This window comes from Etheostoma spectabile, chromosome 8 (assembly GCF_008692095.1).
Source record: "Etheostoma spectabile isolate EspeVRDwgs_2016 chromosome 8, UIUC_Espe_1.0, whole genome shotgun sequence".
In the NCBI taxonomy this organism is placed as follows: Eukaryota; Metazoa; Chordata; class Actinopteri; order Perciformes; family Percidae; genus Etheostoma; species Etheostoma spectabile.
The window spans coordinates 7798148-7817412 of NC_045740.1; the positions used below are offsets into that span (position 1 = coordinate 7798148).

Sequence of the window (19265 nt, forward strand, 5' to 3'; positions counted from 1 at the left end):
TGACACACCTAGTGGGTTGATTCATCTTGAGTTTACTATTAACTGAAGCCATACTGCACTGATCAAATTGTAACTCACACTGAAGTGTGTGTTGTAGTTCCTTGAAACAAGAAAGATGATTTTTTCAAGGTTGTTGAGGAGCCAGATATTGAGGACCCTGTCTCTTTTCCTCATGGGTACGTTCTTTTATTTTGTCGTTTGGGAATCTGGCTCGAACAGGCAGTCATTGTCTGATCTCATACCACAGCAGTTCTTTATTGATCTGCCTGGCTGCTCGGCTATCATCAGTGGAGACGTTGAGGGCAGGCAAGGCGAATTAGAAGTTCTTCTGGCATCCAGGAAAAGACAGCATCGTTTATCTGAGGACTTCTACCTTAACATGACTAAGGACTGTTCATCTTACATTGAAAACAGAGGTTTCATTACAGCGCCTCTGAGTCAAGAGGAGAAGGATTTTCCCATTGCCTATTCCATGGTGATCCATGAGAATATTGAGATGTTTGAGCGACTTCTACGAGCTGTTTACACTCCTCAGAACATCTACTGTGTGCATGTGGACCAGAAATCCTCTGAAGAATTTCTGAAGGCTGTGGAGGCAATTGTTTCCTGCTTTTCTAATGTGTTTATAGCCAGTAAATTAGAAACAGTGGTATATGCCTCATGGTCACGGGTGCAGGCAGATCTGAACTGCATGAAAGATCTACTGAACTCACATGTCCAGTGGAGATACCTGCTTAACACCTGCGGGACAGACTTCCCCATCAAAACCAATGGAGAGATGGTTCAGGCACTGAAGGCCCTGCATGGGCGAAACAGCATGGAGTCTGAGGCCACCAATGACTACAAGAAAAGCCGTTGGCAGTATCACTTCAATGTAACAGACACTGTCATCAGGACAGATGTGAGAAAAAGTCCTCCACCCATTAGTAGCCCAATGTTCGCAGGAAATGCTTACATTGTGGTCACAAGAGCCTTTGTGGAACATGTGATGCAGGACAGAGAGGTTCAGCAACTTCTGGAGTGGGAGAGGGACACATACAGCCCTGATGAGCACTTTTGGGCCACTCTACAAAGGATGCCCTCTGTTCCTGGGTCAATGCCTGCCAACATCAAGTATGATACGTCAGACATGCAAGCCCTCGCTCGTGCGGTGAAGTGGAGCTATTTAGAAGGAGATATGGAAAACGGAGCCCCGTACTATCCTTGCACTGGCATTTACAGAAGAGCAGTTTGTGTGTATGGAGCTGGTGACCTCCCGTGGCTCCTGAGACAACAACATCTCTTTGCAAATAAGTTTGATCCTGAGGTTGATGATATTGCCATTAGATGTATGGAATCCATTCTGCGTTTCAAAGCTTTAAATCCATGAGCTACTGTTAACAGGTCAACATTCCATCATTTGAAACTTAAAATATAATGTATTAAGGAAACAGTTTGTAGTTAGAGTAGATAAATATAGAATCCCAATTATTTATTTCATATTGTCAGGGATTTTCTATTAAAATGTCTAGAAAATATTTATACATCTTTTAATTTGCTATACATCTTAAAATTGAATGTAAAAAAAAAGAAATCTGTAAATGTCACTATATTGTTATGCTCTTATGTATTTATGTAGTCTGTGCATTATACTATATACATACTATACACTTTAAGTGCTGCTGTATAATTATATCTATATGGTTACCACTGCTGCAAAACTGGTAGTAAATAGAATTAAAAAAAAATACAACACAATGATGTGGATCCATGACTTTACTTGGAGGAAATGTTATATTAAAACCTACATCTTTGCTTTAGATTGTTCCTCTTACAAATGTTCTCCCTTTACAAGTCAGAGGGCACATTTAAGTGAGGGGCAAAAAAGAACTTTATTTTCCCCAGGCAGGATTTTGATAGATAACATCAGCGGTGAACAGTGAAAAAGGTGCTGTCAAAACTTGTTCTATAAAATGCCACTCGATGGGCCAGAGAACCTAAAATGCAGTTTAAAATCAGAGCATCCATAAAAATATATTAATTTCTCTCCATAGTCACCTTATGAATATAAATATATATTTAAATGTAATAAAGTAGAACATGCATCAACCATTTGTAACAGAGTGCCTTAAATAATGTGTAGATACAACAATAACTAGGAAACACCATTAACTAGGAAACACCAACAAGCTATGTTTGACATGATAAATCGGCAGTACATGAAAAAAAAAAAAAAAAAGGATTAAAAACATTTCAGACAGCATGTGGAAAAACGCTGAAGATCAAGCTGTAAAAAGTTCCACAATGTAACAGGCAGCAGAGTTTCTAAAAGGCACTTTCTTGAGCTAAGTCTTCAGTCACGTTGTCCAGAACAAACATATGAGTGGCAGTTTGAAACATTCTCTTGCAGTGAGAGCAGGGTCACTCTGGAACAGCAGCAGCTGCGACCTCCAGTTTGCCATGCATGTCCTGGTCGATTCTGCAAACAAATTCCATCGTCAGACATCTGTGTGACTGGGACGGGATGTCATCTAACCAGGCTAAGACAATAACACGCAACTAAACTGCCCATAAACACATCTTTTACATAAATCACATCCTGAAATGAGATCATTGCTTTTATTCCATTGCAAAGGGAATTCTGAGAGAATTTTTTCTTTTCTTTTTTTTTTTTTTTTTACTTACCAGACTTTTCAGCATACAACTGAATGCCTAATATTACCCATGCTCTTTCTACTGAAAGCATTTTAACTACCTCGGCAATACAAACCACTATTATCAGTTGTATTATTAAAAGGTTCTTACTTCCCGTGACACCTTGCAAGACAAATGCACTTGTAACTTGTAATAAGAAAATGCATATGCATACAGGTTATGCAATCTTTGAAACAACAAACCTGTGATTGTGAACAATATGTTACAACCAATAGCCATGTGATGAGTGCAACCTCTGTGCATAACATGTGCAATTTTTGTTGACATTGCCACAAAGAACTCCATGGCAACGTGTGACGTTCCACTGCATCTGTCTTGCAAGTTTGCCAATCAACTTAGGAACTTATGCCCCTAATGACAGAAGAGGAACTAAAAAGAGTCACTTGTGCAACCCCACAGTTCTGACTTTTCTAATGGTCTAACATGCCATGATAAGAACCTCACACCTACTACTTATTAGTATGGAGCAGAACATTTCTGTGTGCATGACAAAGGCTGACCAAGGTTTGTGGCAATTCCTAAACATCAGCAGTGAGTGGGTATGCAGTGAGTCATGCAGAGCTGTGAGAGTGGACAAGCCGCGTGTTCAGTGAGGACAAGATACTGGAGGGTAACCATGTGAGGACATACATTACAGTGCAACCACAGAATCACAATGACTAAGACAAGCTACTTCCTTGCAATTCCACCCCGTGGAGTTGTACAAACATGACCAAACTTACCCAACATAAAGCACATCAAATTCTAAAACTGTTTTTTGTTGTTGTAAAAAACACACATGCAAGTAAGAGCCACCTAATGCCCCAACTTTAATATCAGAAAGCAACAACGCAATCCTTTACCTCAAAACTATTCTAACTTGTTCTTGACATAAATCAGTAATTGCATCACAGTAGAGACACTATCTTGGGTATAAAGTGGGCTACAAAAAGGTACATGGTACGTTTTAAACCACAAACAGATAGCTGATATTATCTCGAGGCAATAAATAGAGAACACATTTAACAAGAATCAACTTAGAAATGAACTTCACAGAATTGGCTCAGAAATGGGTTTTAGTTGGTTAAACAATCACCAAGCCACCTATTTTTGGAAATCAATCAAACAGCTTCTCAGCCTGGATTTAAGGGAATGTCCTAAATCTACTGAAGGAAAATCTGGGACATTTTTTTTTGGGGGGGGGGGGGGTTGATTTTGTCCAGAAGGTAACTGCAAATCATCCAACTACAAACACGTGGGACGGAATGAGGTGTATTGGTGCATTTCTGAAAGCCAACAGATAATTTTGCTATTAGTTTTGTGAAATGCAAAAGAATTGTTGAGGCTGACCCTGGGTGAAAGTGCATATACCTTTTACGGCTTTTCCTATTTTTTTCGTCGTCAAACCTTAAGAGGGGGCAGGGAAATGGAATTAAGGAAAGAAAAATTACACAGCCAACAGCAACCAGACATCGAAAAGAGCAAAAACATTTGATAAAATTAGATGTATTTGCCCTGAAGTCTTTTCAAAAGCAGCGTGGAAACAAGACCTGCCTCAGGTTAAGCCCAAACAAGGACAAATACTGCACAAGCAATCTCTCAGCATGAGCTCAATAGTTATGTATATCAATAGGGGTTAACATGAGGAAATGACCAATGTATTCTTTAATAGCGGTTTCTAGGGAAAAAAACTATCTGCAATTTTGCAATTTTCATTAACACTTGAAGTTTTAAAAGAACTCAGTGCGGGGCTTTTTTATGCTAAAATAAAATGTTTAGATATTTGTAGTTTGCATTTGAATTGTTTCTCCACCCGAATACATATAGTGTAAGTAAGTAAGACAATCATGCCTATGGGCAGACAGTGTCCATGGTTTTGGAAAAACCTAAATCTTGCCTGGGAATATTAGGTCTTTGAAAGAAGAAGAATTGTGCAAAATTTCAACTTAGTCAGACTCATAACCACTGACATCTTGCCTACACTGGCCACCCAGGAAAAGCCAAATGATGCTGTAGCACCACCTACAGATGAAATGTAACCAAAGTTGGAAGATCAGTCAGAGCTGATCCTGTGTTTGCACAAAACATTACTCAAATACCTACTAGAATTTGGGAACCAATTAAAGACAAAACATCAAGGCACGTCAAAGCAGTTACTTTTTTCCAACTGTTTAATTCTAATTTGTTCAAAGTTTGGTGGATATTGGATGAGATTTGTAGAAAAGGAAGAAATGGAAGGTGACCTCTACTCATGTAGTCATGGTTTATTTATTGACTAATTCAAGTAATGCATTGCTCCACGGCACAGCTGTTAAATCTGCGATCACCAGGTCCACCTTGCTACCTTTAACCGAGAACCACTCTGAGATGTAAATGTAAAACATGTGAGTGCTTACTTAAGTGTTAGACTTGAACCCAAACAATAAAAGAATCACTTTATATTTATTAGCTTGCGGACACCTAAATATTGTGTCTTTTACCAGGACCTTTGTCTTGGTTTAAAAAGAGCTTGAACATTTCTGATGTGTTTGAGTGGTAAATACTTACTGTTTGATACAATCTGGTATGGACACATACTCCATTGGGACCAGTTCTGCAAGGTCTGTCAAGCTGAACACATACTTGATTTTCTGACTAAATTTGGAGCTGTAGAAAAATAAATGAATACATAAATAAAGCAGGAAATGTCAGAATCTACAGGTTACCGGAAAAAGATCTTCAGCTCATCATTCTAGCAGCCTAAACATTAAAGTTACCTTATAAAAGGTTTTGTGATTGCCAGCAGGGTGCGAATAAACCAAGAGGGATGGACAATTATCATAGACTTCAAGTTCTTCCTTAACCTGTACAAAAAAAAAAATGAGAGAAGATGTCAACAAATTCATCACATATTACACATGATGCAGCTGTTCTTAGGATTGGCCTGGTGCCCTGCATTTGTTGTAAGAACTGCTCGTTTCTTTAGTGTAGTGGCCTCTCGGACTCACCTCCTATCAATCTGCTGATAACACTTTCTGAGCCAGCCGACAGTTGGCATCTTTTTCCGAGAGGTCGCCCCATTCAAATACACAATCATATAGTTCTCAGCGACCAAAAGCTCCAGCGTGCCAATGACATACCTGAAGGAAACCGGAAAAACTACATCAGCGCTGGTTCTGAAATGTTCACTCACAAGGCCAGACAAAATCAAATAAACACTCACTTGAATAAATTGTCCATGATGTATCTGTAATTTGGTTGATTGCTCTCCGGCATGAAGCACACAGCGAACACAATTATGGCATTCAGTCCATCGCCATAGTAACCTGCAGTGAAAAACCAATACATGAAAATTTCAGTATCAAGAGACTATTTTCATTGTCAAACCTTTTTTTTCCTTTCATACTATGAATAAACACAGAAGGATATCAACACAAATGCAATATAGTTTGTTCATCAAGGAACATACTGTAGACATACATGTGTACACGTGCAACTGACCTCCGTGGCTGATAACCTTCTTGTACGGCTCGATGGCCTTCATGTCCACTCTGTGTTCCTGGTCTCCGAAACGAAACACCCTCCAGCGTCGACCCTCCTCCCTCTCCTCCGAGGAGGAGAACTCCTGGACTGACTCCACGCCCTTCTGTAGGAGTTGTGTGGTTTTCGGCTTGGGAAGATCGTCTAAAGGAGAGGAGGCATTTTAAAGCCACGGCTTGGATGCTTCACCCATAATGAATGCGAGGGCTTTCTAATGTTATCAGATCTATGTTGAATTAAATTATTCATTAAATGTTTAGATCACTCAATAGTTCATGATTGAACATCTCAATCACATGCTTTCCACTAAACATTGCATTGAATTTTCGGCATTTATCTTTTGTATCTGGATGGCATGCTTTCTCTCTGAATCAACACCAACAATCACATCTCAACTTCCCTTTTGCTTGAGCTCAGCATTTACAAATACCTGATACAATTTCCTGGGGAAAACCCTGCGATTGTTCCCTGCATGGGACATAAATATGTCAACAAACACTGCTGAAAGGAGAGCTACATGATGTGCACAATGTGTAATTCTGAGCATCATGTAGACATAAATGCTAAAATTATCATGTAGGTCAAGCATGCAACAAGCAGAATCAAAAATGAGTGAATAGTGCAACCAAATCACATCAACACACTTTTGAGGATCTGTCTGTGAGCGTCCCATTTACGCTATATACCAAATTAAACAAAGCTCTCTGTTTCTTCTTTAGAGCACTGTATGAGCCATGTAACAGATTTAGCATGGACATGAAACAGAGCGTGTTTTAGCAGCCTGGGGCGACTTTTTCTAATGTTTTCAATGAGATTAAAATGTTGCAACGTGCAAACGCTCTCTGTCTGATCGCGGCCTTACTGTGCAGATTAAACCACTTTTTAACCGACAGGTTGCTACCAATTTCTTCCTCCAACATAGAAACATTTCAAGGAAAGGAAAATGACATGCATAAAAACAGTAACTGAAAATGAAGTGTACAAAAATAAAAAACCTCCCCATGATTTGTTTAAACAAGTGAAGACAGAACATAATCTGGACAATAGGAGTTGATTGACTCATGGTTGGTAGAACAAAATGGGGGCTGTTCATGAGACCTTACCACGAGATAGATAGAAACCTGTTGCTGGCCTGCAGCCTGTTTCCAGGCTGAGAATGGAAACAATTCTTCCAAGTGAAAAAGAGGAAGGCAGCAGCGTGGAAACACAGAAACAACAAAGCACATTTTAACTACACTTAACACGCTCTTAGCTGCCTACCCAAACCTGTAACATCTGGAAAAAAAAAATGGATTCAAGAACCAGGAAATAAAAGACTGAGGTCTGCTAACACAACCGTGAAGTCACTCTATACTTTACTTTTTGAAATTTCGTTATTAATAAAACAAATTCCAAACAATGTACTGAAACTGCTATTGTCATTGCATGATATAATGTTCTTACCTTCCCATTCAAACTCATTACTGTTGTCTGAAGGTGTGTCTATGTCATCGAGGTCCAGCTCTGTACTTTCATCCAGCTCATCAGAGAGAAGAGAACCTTCACTGTGGTCCAGTGTAAGACTGATGTCCGGAGCTGCAAGCTTCTTCTTTGCCTTCTTGCCATGGTCCATAGCATAGCCTAGGGTAGATGTCAGATCATCAGTAGTTATAAACTTTGTAAACTACTGAAAGTGTAGGTCCTGGGTTTTTCAAATCTATTATAACACAATATTCAGTAAGTTCTGCCAAAGCTAATATGAGTCTTCTTTTTGACCAGAGTTCAAGTGGCATCTTCCAATGTTAGTCTTTTACAACAAAAGTCCCTCCTTCAATACAGTTTTTGCATAGAATATAATAAACTAGAATGTTTACAGCAACCAGTAACTCTCTCAATGTACATACGGTCATGTGAGTTTTAAAACAGACTTGAAAAAAATGTGAACATGTTCTTGAATATTGCAAAGCAATGCATGTTGATCTTTTTTCATTACCAGGGTCCATCTCTTCCGAGGTTCCAAAAAGCTCATCTTCAAGCTCCTCTTCCTCCGGTAGGGGCCTAACATCCAAACAGCAGGGGATTATGCCTTCAGTAGACTTATTTGCATGTGACTTTCAACACACAAACATGTGAAACAAAGCTGTGTTATGAGGGATCAACCATACCGCGGAAAGTCCTCATCCTGCCACTCTTCCTTAAGTTCAACTCCTTCCATTCTCAGGCGAGCTTCTGTTGTGGCAACTGACTCTTGGCGCTCCAGGCTGGGAATGAAAACACAAAAAGGTTATGCCATCTTTTATGTTTAATGACATCTAATTGTTAACAAGCCCTCTTGTACTGCAGATTAGGCCTGCACGAATAATTATTATAAAATCCCAATCTTGATTCACTCTGTCCACAATTTACTTTTTAAATAACTGATTTTTTTCCCTTTTATTTTTACAAGCCAACTGCATCACAAACGCTACTACCGTCTTCTGTGAGTTTTAAACATAGACTGTATAGAATAGGTTTTAAAAGTGCTCCAAGCGCTGCAATGCTCTCCCTTCTCTTCATTGAAACCTCTATGTTTACAGGCTTGTGGTGATGCGCAGAGTGCTGTAAGTGATCTATGTTTGGTACTGCCAATTTGTTTCGTCGTGGTCAAAAAAATCGTGGCAGAGAATCGTGATATCAATCCTAAGCTAAAAAACATTGTGATTAATTAATGTGATTTGTATTGTGCAGGCCTACTGCACAATTTGGGGGCAAAAAAAAAAGTATTAAAATCAAGGGCAGGGCCGGCAGAGATTATTCGTAACAACCAAAACACATAACTAGTTGTCTGACAACGGCTTCTTGTGACTTCAACAATCCTCAAAAGGATTATGGCGGGAATGTAGACCAGGAATCAAAGGCAATATTTTTCTTGGGTTAATACATCAGCAACTAAAACGACGTTAGCTGATATGGATAGGGACAGTGATGGAATGCTGCATAATACACTTGACTAAAGCTGCACAGAAGCACATGATTATACAATTTGCAAGCAAGGGTGGGAATATGTATGTTCTGAATAGGATAGGCTATGTTGAGAAAATACAACACATTACTGGAAAAGGTTGATGGGATTTTGAAGGATTAAAAGGAGCAAAACAAAAAATGAAATATCATTCCCAAAACTGTCTAAATAAATGATCTATATAAGCTCTACTGATGATGTAATGTTCATAATAACTTCCCTCTGGTGGGCCAACAGCAGCCTCTACTGACTGTCCCAATGAACCTTTACAGGTTTGTAGATCATGTGAAATCTGATGTAACCATTATTTTTGGCTTTTTTTGCTACTTAATGTAAACCGAGTCAGTACTCTGATCTCAATATATGTATTCATGTGTCTACAGAAGGATTGACAGAAGTATTAGCCTAAGAAGATCAGTTTTAACAGTCATTAGAAAGAGATTGTGTGCCATTTATTATGAAATTGTTCATATGAATTGCTTAATAACTTCACTGACCGATTCTTTTCACTAACACCCAAATTCAATACTGCTAAACTTACTCCTCTGTTTGCCTTACCTAATAATTTTATATGCCAAGCATTATGTTCTTCAGTCCTCAAAGATGATGTGGGCGTATTCCCTTTTTCAACTTATCAAATACTTTGATTGGACATGCTGTACCAGCTATTGGCTGCTTTGTTTTGCAGTGCTAATCAATACATAATTCACAGTCCTGCATGTTGATTGAGAATTTCCTCAAGTGTTTCAGCTTGCAACTGGCCACATAATCAGATCACTGGCTATTTGAAGGCTTACGAGCTTGTGTTAAAGTCTTAGTTTATAAACCATAAGGCCAGCCACTCACTAATGCTGATCATGGTATCTGTATCTTTGCTGTACAGAGCTCCCTTTGATGCATTAATCACATACACATGTATTTGTACTCCCAGACACAAAAACATTCCAGGCAGTCTTGGTACACAACATTTTGAAAAGTTTACACCCTAGCTGTTTTCTCAACGTATGTACAGTGCTAATCCCCACATTACATTTAAAATCCAAGTGAGAGAGGATGTTTAGGGAGTCAAATGGAAAAATAAGTGACAATTATATAATAATAATAATAATAATAATAATAATGCACTTAGTTGTGAGTTGAATTAAGCAGCAGATCAGTCTTTGGAGTTTTGACCAAAATGTATAATGAGAAGTTTTTTTTCATGCTCATGATTTCATCCTTCTTTTGACAGGAATATTATTTGATGCTCACATCATTGCAGTGTCTACCCATATAAACTCTTCTTATGTCCAATCTTTATGATGGAAAGGGTGGTGTACCATGCTTTATTTGAATTTAGTTACCTCATAGCGATACAGTGCAAGCTGGTTGGACTGACTGCAAGAAAACCTTAAGTTCACCTGGCATGGTCCTGTTTACAACCCTCTATAAACTAATCTGTCTCTGTCAGATAAAGATCAAAAGGGGTCAATTTTAAATTTCTAATTTTTTTGTCAATAAAACTGCTGGTTATTCTTTGTGAAGATTAAAAAGGCAGACACACAATACATAACAGTACACCTTATCCTTTAAAACACAGATCAACACAGTGGGCATTTCCTGACGATTAATAAGTTTGTCAAAGGTCAGTTAAATGATGCTCTGTGCATGTAATGTTGCTCAGCTGCCCACTGATGTTGCTCAATATAAGCTACAGAGGTTGAGGCAGACAGTTATACTTGTACAATAGCTTGCGGACCAAAAAATTGCCATTTTCCCAAAGCTTATAGTTTTGGTTTAGATTGTGCCAGAGAAATGTTGATTTAACTCTTTAGTATTTTTGAGAGCCTAGTGTGGACAAAAAAGGTTGAGATTGTACAGGTATTACTGTTAGTGCCCTCCACCCCCTCTACAATGTTCAGGAAATAAATATCACCAGCCTCAGTCTACCTTCAACTTTTCCTGCTGTTTTGGCCAAGCTACATACATGCATTCAAAAGATTTGGGAAGGATATGCACGGTACACCTCCTTTGGTATTAATGCCTGTTTGTAGGCTAAGAATTGGTTTTGAAAACTGTCAGTAAACTGTATGTTTAATAGACAGTGTACAGTATTCATCCTTTTTGTTTTCTGGGTCAAACTGTTAAGTTTTGATTGTAAGGAAAGTTCTTTTTTTTGCAGCTGAACAAAGAAAATCGTGGGAATTAGCAGTGATTTTGGCAATAACGCTGAATAACCACTGGCCTTTCAAGTTCAGTGCAATGGAAAACATTCACTCACTTGAACATGGGTAGCCATCTGGCTCAGGTGCTGGAGTCTGGGAGAAAAGCATTCTTGCAATGGAGAGTTGAAACCAAACTAGCTTCTATGTTTTATGTTGCCAACGTGTAGGCCAAGCATTAAAATGTAACGTTACATTTACAGACCTTCCAATGGGTCCAGTTGGCGAGCGTGGCTGGGGGAGGCTCACTGGGGTCGAGCTTCTTGCTCCCGGCTGTTTCTGTTCATTGTCTGGAGTTTTCCTTTCCTGTGGCGTACCTCTTGTCTTGGTTGGACTCTCTTGAAGTGCCTCTTCGCCATTTTCGACTGTTGAAGCTGTGCTATTTTCTAATTCGTCTAAGTCCTCCTCGTCACCTTCTCCCGACACTCCAGAAGATGAGGGACTAGACGTCTGTCTGTGACCCAACTCTTCATGAGTCCTCCTGGGTGTGACAAAACCTGGGCTGCTATTGTTCAAATTCATATCACTTACAGGCTTCAGCACCGCTTCACTCTCAATCACATCCGATGCCATAAGTTTCTCCTGACGCCCTAGTGCTAGAGCGGATAAGAGGAAAAGAGTCCGACAATGAACCGTTAAAACACCGGTTTGCAAGTTAACCAGTCAGAGAACAGCGTTAGCTAGCGTTACACAATTTCTTTCAAAGTTTGTGGCTAGCGTGCTAGCTCTCGTCCGCTTCCCAGCTAGCCAAGAGGACTGTTGTTGTTGACAGCTAGCTAGCTAGCTAGCTAACCAAGTGTTATATGTCACACAGTGAGCACAGATCAGACCGTTTCTAAATGCGTCACAGTGGGTGAACTCGAGAGAACAAGAAGTATGCTAGCTTTGCATAAGCAGCGGTCCTACTTATTAATTTCCTCCCTTCCTTCAAGGTAACTTTTTCTACTTTCCTTGCCTTCCTTCCGCCAAGTCAGTATGTTCTCTTGCGGATGTAACGTCAGTCACGCTAGCTTATGAGCTAACGTTACAGTTAGCTAGCTAACTAACTTGGCAAACAGCAAAAGACAAGCGAATGTTGTCCATCTAACGCCGGCCTGTGATCAATCTATACAATCAAGCTAGCTAGTTGTCAACTAGCTACGACATAACGTTAGGACAACCATTCCATGGATATGGATCCATTTAACGTATAAATTCAGTATCCGCTGATTTAACTAGCCGGGTCCCCGACAGATGTACTAACTAACTAAGAGAACGGGTCCAACACCGAAATCAATCTCCTGTGCTTTTTTTTTCTTCTTTTTTTTGGGATCTTTATTGAAAAAATACATTCCAACATACAACATTTCAGACGCGAAGCATAATGATCCAGAGAAACAAAAATATGACTTTAAATAATAAAAAAATAGATGTATTTAATAAACTTAAATTAAACAAACAACGATTCACTTTACACTAGTTTTATATACAGACTATGGTTTTACACAATATATAATGTGTCATTCGAGTCCAAAAAGTAAGAGAATGTAATGGTGGTTAAATATTTTATATATATATATATATATATATATATATATATATATATATATATATATATATATATATATATAGAGAGAGAAGAGAGAGAGAGAGAGAGAGAGAGAGATCTAGACCTACTCTATTTGTAAAGAGGTAACTCCTGTTGTGATTTGACACTAAAAAAAAATTAATTGAATTAATATAACCGCCACATTCTGTTAAACACCAGCCAGCTAGAGCGTGCTATGGAGTTGCCAGTTAGCTCAACCCATAGATATAAAACATATCTATGGCTCTACCTATCAAAACTTGCTTTACGTTCATCTATTAAGCCCAGTGCACTACACAATTATGATACATTTTTTTCTTCTCATTTTGGTAGGCCTACATTGTTTTTTTACCATATGAAAAATAGTGTTTCAAATTGCCTTATCTTGCGATGCATGTTTTATATTCTAAAAATATCTGTTTAGTTTCTCACATTTTAAAACTAAGTGCATTTCTCTCCAAGTGTAGGCTAGTTAAGTAGTAAAATATGACCTGTTACTAGAGAGGCGTTGATTTAGGGATATGAAAGATTCCACAAAACTATCAGCAATATTCATATCATCAGTTGTACTTACTGGAAGCCATAGGTCTGTTTCACTATCATTCAAGCAATGTAGGCCTATCCTTGGGTTTCATGAAAGGCGCTGTATAAAAAAAGTTATTAATATTAATATTATTATTATTATTATTATCATTTTTTTATCATTGTTCCTTAAGTACATGTTTTTGGTATTTTACATGGTTTAATTTTAGAGATAAGTATTTTAAATTTTACTAAATTTAAAAGAAATTACAGATTCAAAAGCCAATGATCAGTTTATAAATCATGCACTGTTATTGATTAAACCACCAAACAGTAGATACTTAGCTTCACCTTGTTGAGTTATAGCATTAATATACTGCTTACATTTATACCCTACTGTTGAAATACACTTTCATAATAATCCATATACAATAATATAACACTCAGAAACTTATTGTTGTACAAAGTGCATTGTGTTGCTAAAACCTCTGTAGTTTTGCTAAACTAACATTTTAAAGCAATGACTTTGCATTGTAACCTATTTGCACCTAGGTAAAAGTACTTCTTCCATGACTGTTTTTTTTGCATTTGTATTGATATCAGTATTAGTAAGTCAATTAATAGTCTTGTGTATTTTCTCAGCTTGCAGCTTCAATCCAATGCTTTGTAAACAACCTTTTTTTTTTTAGTTCTAAATGCAAAGACATAAATGTTGTAGTAGGTTGTAGTAATGAGACTGATTCATAAATGTGTGGACTTCCACTGTCAATATAAGCTTTGCATCTAATTTATTTTTTCTTCTTCTCTACGGTTATGAATAAACATGTACATGGATGGTGGTAGAACAAAGGACCACATCATTGCATAAAAATGACAATTTTTTACTTTTTAATGGATTAATGTAGCCCATGTAATATACATTCAGTGTTGTTAATAATACTATATCCGCCAATTGGATTTGAATCTGATTTTGAAACAGTTAAAATGTCACTTCAATAAGATTTACCCTCAGAGACTAATCTTTGCCACTAGGTGGAGGCAGATGCTCACTTAAACACTTCAGTCTTGGAGGATGCCTTTTAATTGATAAAAATCTGTTCTAACTCAAACCCTTGTGAAAAGCAAACTGGAGAAAAGTCTGAGATGTAATAGTAATTGAAAATATAATTGCATGAGCCAGCTTTTGACTTACATTTAGATGGTAAATTTATCTATAATTGGCAATGACATGTATTTTCTTCCTAATTCAGGTAAAATTGCATGCCTTTTTAAACAGTGATATTCTCAAAATAATGTGGTTGCAGTCACCCCTCAGGTGTGGCCTTACCAATAAATACTTCTGGAGAGTATAGAACATGTCCATCTATTTAGTTTTAAGAGCTTTCAGCAACTCTCACTTCCAAACTAAAGGGAGTCAACTGCAACAAATGCGCTATAATTTCTCTTTTGGGGCTGGTTATAATTGCCATTTTACTAAAGGACCTCATACAGACAGCTATAGATCTAATATAATGATGCTTCCTGGCTAATACCTCCTCTGTGTGCAGCGGATCATTCAGTGTAATTTCTAATTAACATTGCTATTTACTCTGTTGGATCATTAGGCCTCATCACAAAAGGATAATCCAGTCAAATTGAGAGTTTATGCTTCCCTTCCACCTTCCACCATGGTGCTGTTTGCTAATGAGTCCTGTTGCAATTATCTAACAAATTAAGACAAATGTTGTCTGTTTAGCCATGATAAATGTATTGTGCCAGCCATGCTATAGCAATACCATATATAACACAGATAGAAGAATGTATCCTGTTACAGTTGAATTTTGATTAATCATGACTTTTGATATAATTTTTACTTATTTCATTTCGTTAAAGTAATGAAATTGTGAAATTTGAAAATGCAAAATATAATAAATGAGAATAAAGGAGCTTTTTTAGCAAAATACCTACCAAAATACAATATTGTTATAGCAGAAAAAGCAAGTGCAAAGTAGCATTAATGACTGTTACACTATTGTAATGTTTGTGTTGCTTCGTTCATTACAGTAAACCTCTCCTATCAATACACAATGAAGTGTCAGTGAGCGGCTATTGTTGTTCATGTTAGCCTAGTAAAGTAGCATTGTCTGATGCAGGATGTATCTCCTTTTAAAAGTAATACAAAAACTCCAGATCTCAACACAGATGCGGTGACAGACCCCCCCTTTCATGTTGAAAGGAGGGATGAACTTTAGGATCAGAGATGGAAGCTGTAACCTATTTGTGAAGCAGAATCATTAGGAAGGTTCTCCATCCAATTTCCATAAGTGGGGTAGCGGGATGTATTTAGGCTACTCGAAGTATATCACTAATGAGAAAAGACAAAAAGGATTCATGTGCATGTTTTATGCAATCTCTTTCTGGGTGTAGATGAATAATTATTTATGATTGCAAAGCCTAAAAGGGAGGCAAAAAAGATAGCAACTGCAAAGAGACTGGTAAAAAATTTAAAGGGGAAGTTAAATGAATATTTAAGGGTAGATGAAATATTTAATGGAAACAAATGAGCAAAACATTTAAAACGGCATGATAAATAGTAGTGAGTGCCATTAAAATGACCCTCTTAATTTGTTCCATTTGCTTCAGTAGCCATAAGGTTTCACTCATAATGGTGCTAACTGAGGATTCCAACAACATGCCAGTCATTACTGTATATGAGGACATTGTGTCTGTTACCCGGGGCTGACCTCATAGCTGAGAAATACTAGCCTGTGATTCAGTGTTGTTTGTATTGATGCCACAAGGCAGAAACAATTCATGTTTTATTGACCTTCAAGTTGAGGTTAGGGTTCTAAAAAACACACATAATGACATAAATTCTGAATATAGTTGTAGTTAATTTCTCAAAAGACATTCTGCATTGCAGGGTTTACAATAACATCGTCAGATACTCTACAGCACATTTTGTAAATGTTCAACTATCAAAATAAAAAAAATAAAAACTAATCTGGAGTATGTACCAGCACAGTTCATTTGTTTTCCAAATGCGAAAATGATTAAATCAGCAAACAAATAATTATTCAAGTCAATGAGAACAATTATCTCAAAGACGCCTCTGAGACTTGGATGTGCATACTGAATTGATTAATTATCCTGCTAAAGATAATTGAGTAGAGCTAGATCTTTGACTGCTTCCTTTCAACACTCACACAACACACTTGCCTCCATTTTAATCTTGAAGGAATATCATCTTCACCATCAATTATAATATGTGGTCATCACAAACACTTGTCTTTGTGTTAAAAAACTTACCGCTGTGTGATGACATGTAAACATACCAGAAATGTGGGAAATCTGTATTTTTAATTTTGCAGTCATCTTGCTGTGCAGACCATAAGGAAAACATGTCCATGGCTAGAAATCAAGGGCTACTCATCTCTGCCTTGTCAGTGACGCTGTGTCATGCCCTTACTAACCCATGGGCAGACTACTTACTTCTGAGCCCGACAGAGATCATTACCTCTGTGAATGATGGCAAGGTAGCCCGGGACCAACAGCTTTATTTCCCAGCTCAACTTGGCGGACGCAAGCCATCACATCCTGTTAACACTTCCATGGCTCCACCATAAAGATAAGCTCTCTCAATCAGCTCCGTCTGTCTCAATTGCCACTGAAGGGCCATCAGTCATCACTAGGTGGGACAGGAGCCTTCCATATTCACTTGTGATTGCCACCGTTTAGATGATTCAGTCAGAATCACCGGGCTGGTTATTTCGTCTGTGTACTGTTTTCTGATTAAGGTCTTCATGAAATATTTATTCTTGTGATATCAGCATTCAAGTTCATGCAATCGGTCTTTTCCCTCTGAGCAAATATTGATGCATTTTATGTGGAATCTTTCAAATGGTGAGTTGAATTAAGTCAGAGGCTTTGACATTTTGATCAGTGAACATACAGCATAAGAAGCCAATTTTCACAGTCAAACCGCATGAAGGTCATTTCAGTTGTTAAGGATCTGCTTGCCATAACATTTGATCGTTACATCCTAATGATTCGTTTACATGTGAGATCAGGTTGATATTTATGTATAAGCACACATTCTACTCAAGGTCTTTTATTCTATTAACCTGTCCTGTCTTTATATCCTTTATAAGATAATTCCCATATGGCTTAGCCTTTGATAAATATGCTTTTAGGTCTCTCTAATTAATGCATTCACTGTGATTTTCTTCACTTGTCACCCACTCTTTAACCTCATAGCGGAGGAACAGACTTTTTTCAGACTTTTCAAATTAAAGGTCCATTGGGACGCAGTACATGTGTGAGCTATAATGATGCAGTGTGCCTTACAACCTGATAGCTTATCTTTAGGGCCTTGTTCAAATGTTTTGAGTAGAAATTAATTATATAACTCACTATTATGGTGTGTGGATATATTTCAAGAAAACAAGCTTTATTTGATTGTGTCTACTCTTAACTGATAATTCAGACTTTTTTTCTGTTGAATTGCCTTGTGAATTTAGTTTTTTTTTATAAAGTCTTGGTTTGATTGTGTTATGAACAAAATATTAATCAGATATTTGCTTTGTGATTAGGTTCTCATGGTGGTTGAAATATTAAGTGTTTGTTGCTATATAACAGTTGAGTGTTGGATGATTTATACCAAGAGACTATAGGACTCTTTACATTAATTTGAATGCTAGGGGAGACATATAATCAAACAAAGTTACATTTAGATTAATGGGAACAGACCAACAAAGCAATGGCCTGGTGTTGAGACAGCATTTCTGAAGGGACACAGGAGGATAGGCCTCCACTAGCTAAGTCAACTTTTTCCAAATTAATTAAACCAATTCAGCATTTTTAAATGTACTACTCAATTGTTCCTGCCATGTGACCAAGGGACCATAGGTATAATAAATGGTATAATGTGTTCAACAGCATCCACTATTGGCCATTTTTGTAACAAAATGTGCTTAACGAGAGAAAGGGCAGCTGTACTCTTGAAGATTTTCATTAAAATAAATCTGTCTGTAAATAACTCAAAAAAATATAAATTACTGTTTACAAACAAAAAATGTAAAGCTTGTGTATAAACCAAAAAAAAAGGTCCCAATTCAGGGGCTGCAGCCTTCAGAGGCTCCAGACCATAAACAGAATCAGATTCTTTACTCTAGACTGCTAAACTGCTAAATGGAATTGTTATCACTAGAATAAGAATTCTAAATCAATTAGGACTGGAATCTAAGGATTGCCACATAAAGTTATTACAATAAAATATGTTGTGTAAGGTATTTGATTTATTTCGCCTTATTTGCAGTAAAACTTTGTTAGCAACTCCAATGCTGTTTGATTATTTCAGCTGTCACATGTTAAAATGTTGTGATGTGGCTAAACAGGAAAAATGACTTTAAAAAAGTCACTAGATGACTTGTTGTCTGTTTCTGTGGTAACAAGGTCCAGGGTGTCTGGTGCTTGAGTAAAGTCTTTACAAATAGTAAACATAGTCTTCTCTGCACATGCAGAGCAAAGGTTGTTAGGGAGGAAGTACTCAGGTTGTTGGGTGGTCACCAAGAGCATTGAATTAACTAACAAATAAGACAAATAAGTGACCATTTATTGACTTTAATTCAAATCATCTAGAAAAGGCTGGAGGACAGATTTTCTTTCCCTAAATAGCCACAAAGACTTTGTAGTTTTTAAGAAGTGTGTGGTTAACTTACTGTAGGTAATATAAATTGATACATTAATTAGCATCTTTAAAAATCCACTCTGTAATTGAACACCATTGGGCTGCAGATTATTTGATTTCTCAGTATTGCAGTCC

At 37.5% G+C, this 19265-nt stretch overlaps 2 protein-coding genes across 3 annotated transcripts; one reads left to right on the plus strand and one right to left on the minus strand.

The window, feature by feature from the left end:
• The first annotated feature begins 54 nt into the window (after nt 1-54).
• On the plus strand, nt 55-1571 carry gcnt3 (glucosaminyl (N-acetyl) transferase 3, mucin type). Its single transcript, XM_032522725.1, has one exon. It carries the CDS (start codon nt 116-118, stop codon nt 1367-1369), a length of 1254 nt encoding a protein of 417 aa, XP_032378616.1. The 5' UTR covers nt 55-115; the 3' UTR covers nt 1370-1571.
• A 169-nt stretch (nt 1572-1740) lies between these two features.
• Nucleotides 1741-12599, minus strand: bnip2 (BCL2 interacting protein 2). 2 transcript variants are annotated; one of them, XM_032522723.1, is made up of 11 exons: nt 11579-12599; nt 8337-8432; nt 8165-8229; nt 7636-7812; nt 6154-6336; nt 5876-5978; nt 5661-5792; nt 5430-5516; nt 5221-5319; nt 4045-4080; nt 1741-2458 (listed from the first exon to the last, which is right to left on the minus strand). In XM_032522723.1, the coding sequence occupies exons 1-11, from the start codon at nt 11944-11946 to the stop codon at nt 2401-2403; spliced, it is 1404 nt and encodes a 467-aa protein (XP_032378614.1). In that variant the 5' UTR covers nt 11947-12599; the 3' UTR covers nt 1741-2400. The 2 variants fall into 2 exon arrangements, with proteins under 2 accessions (XP_032378614.1, XP_032378615.1); XM_032522724.1 differs by lacking the exon at nt 4045-4080.
• Nucleotides 12600-19265: the final 6666 nt, after the last annotated feature.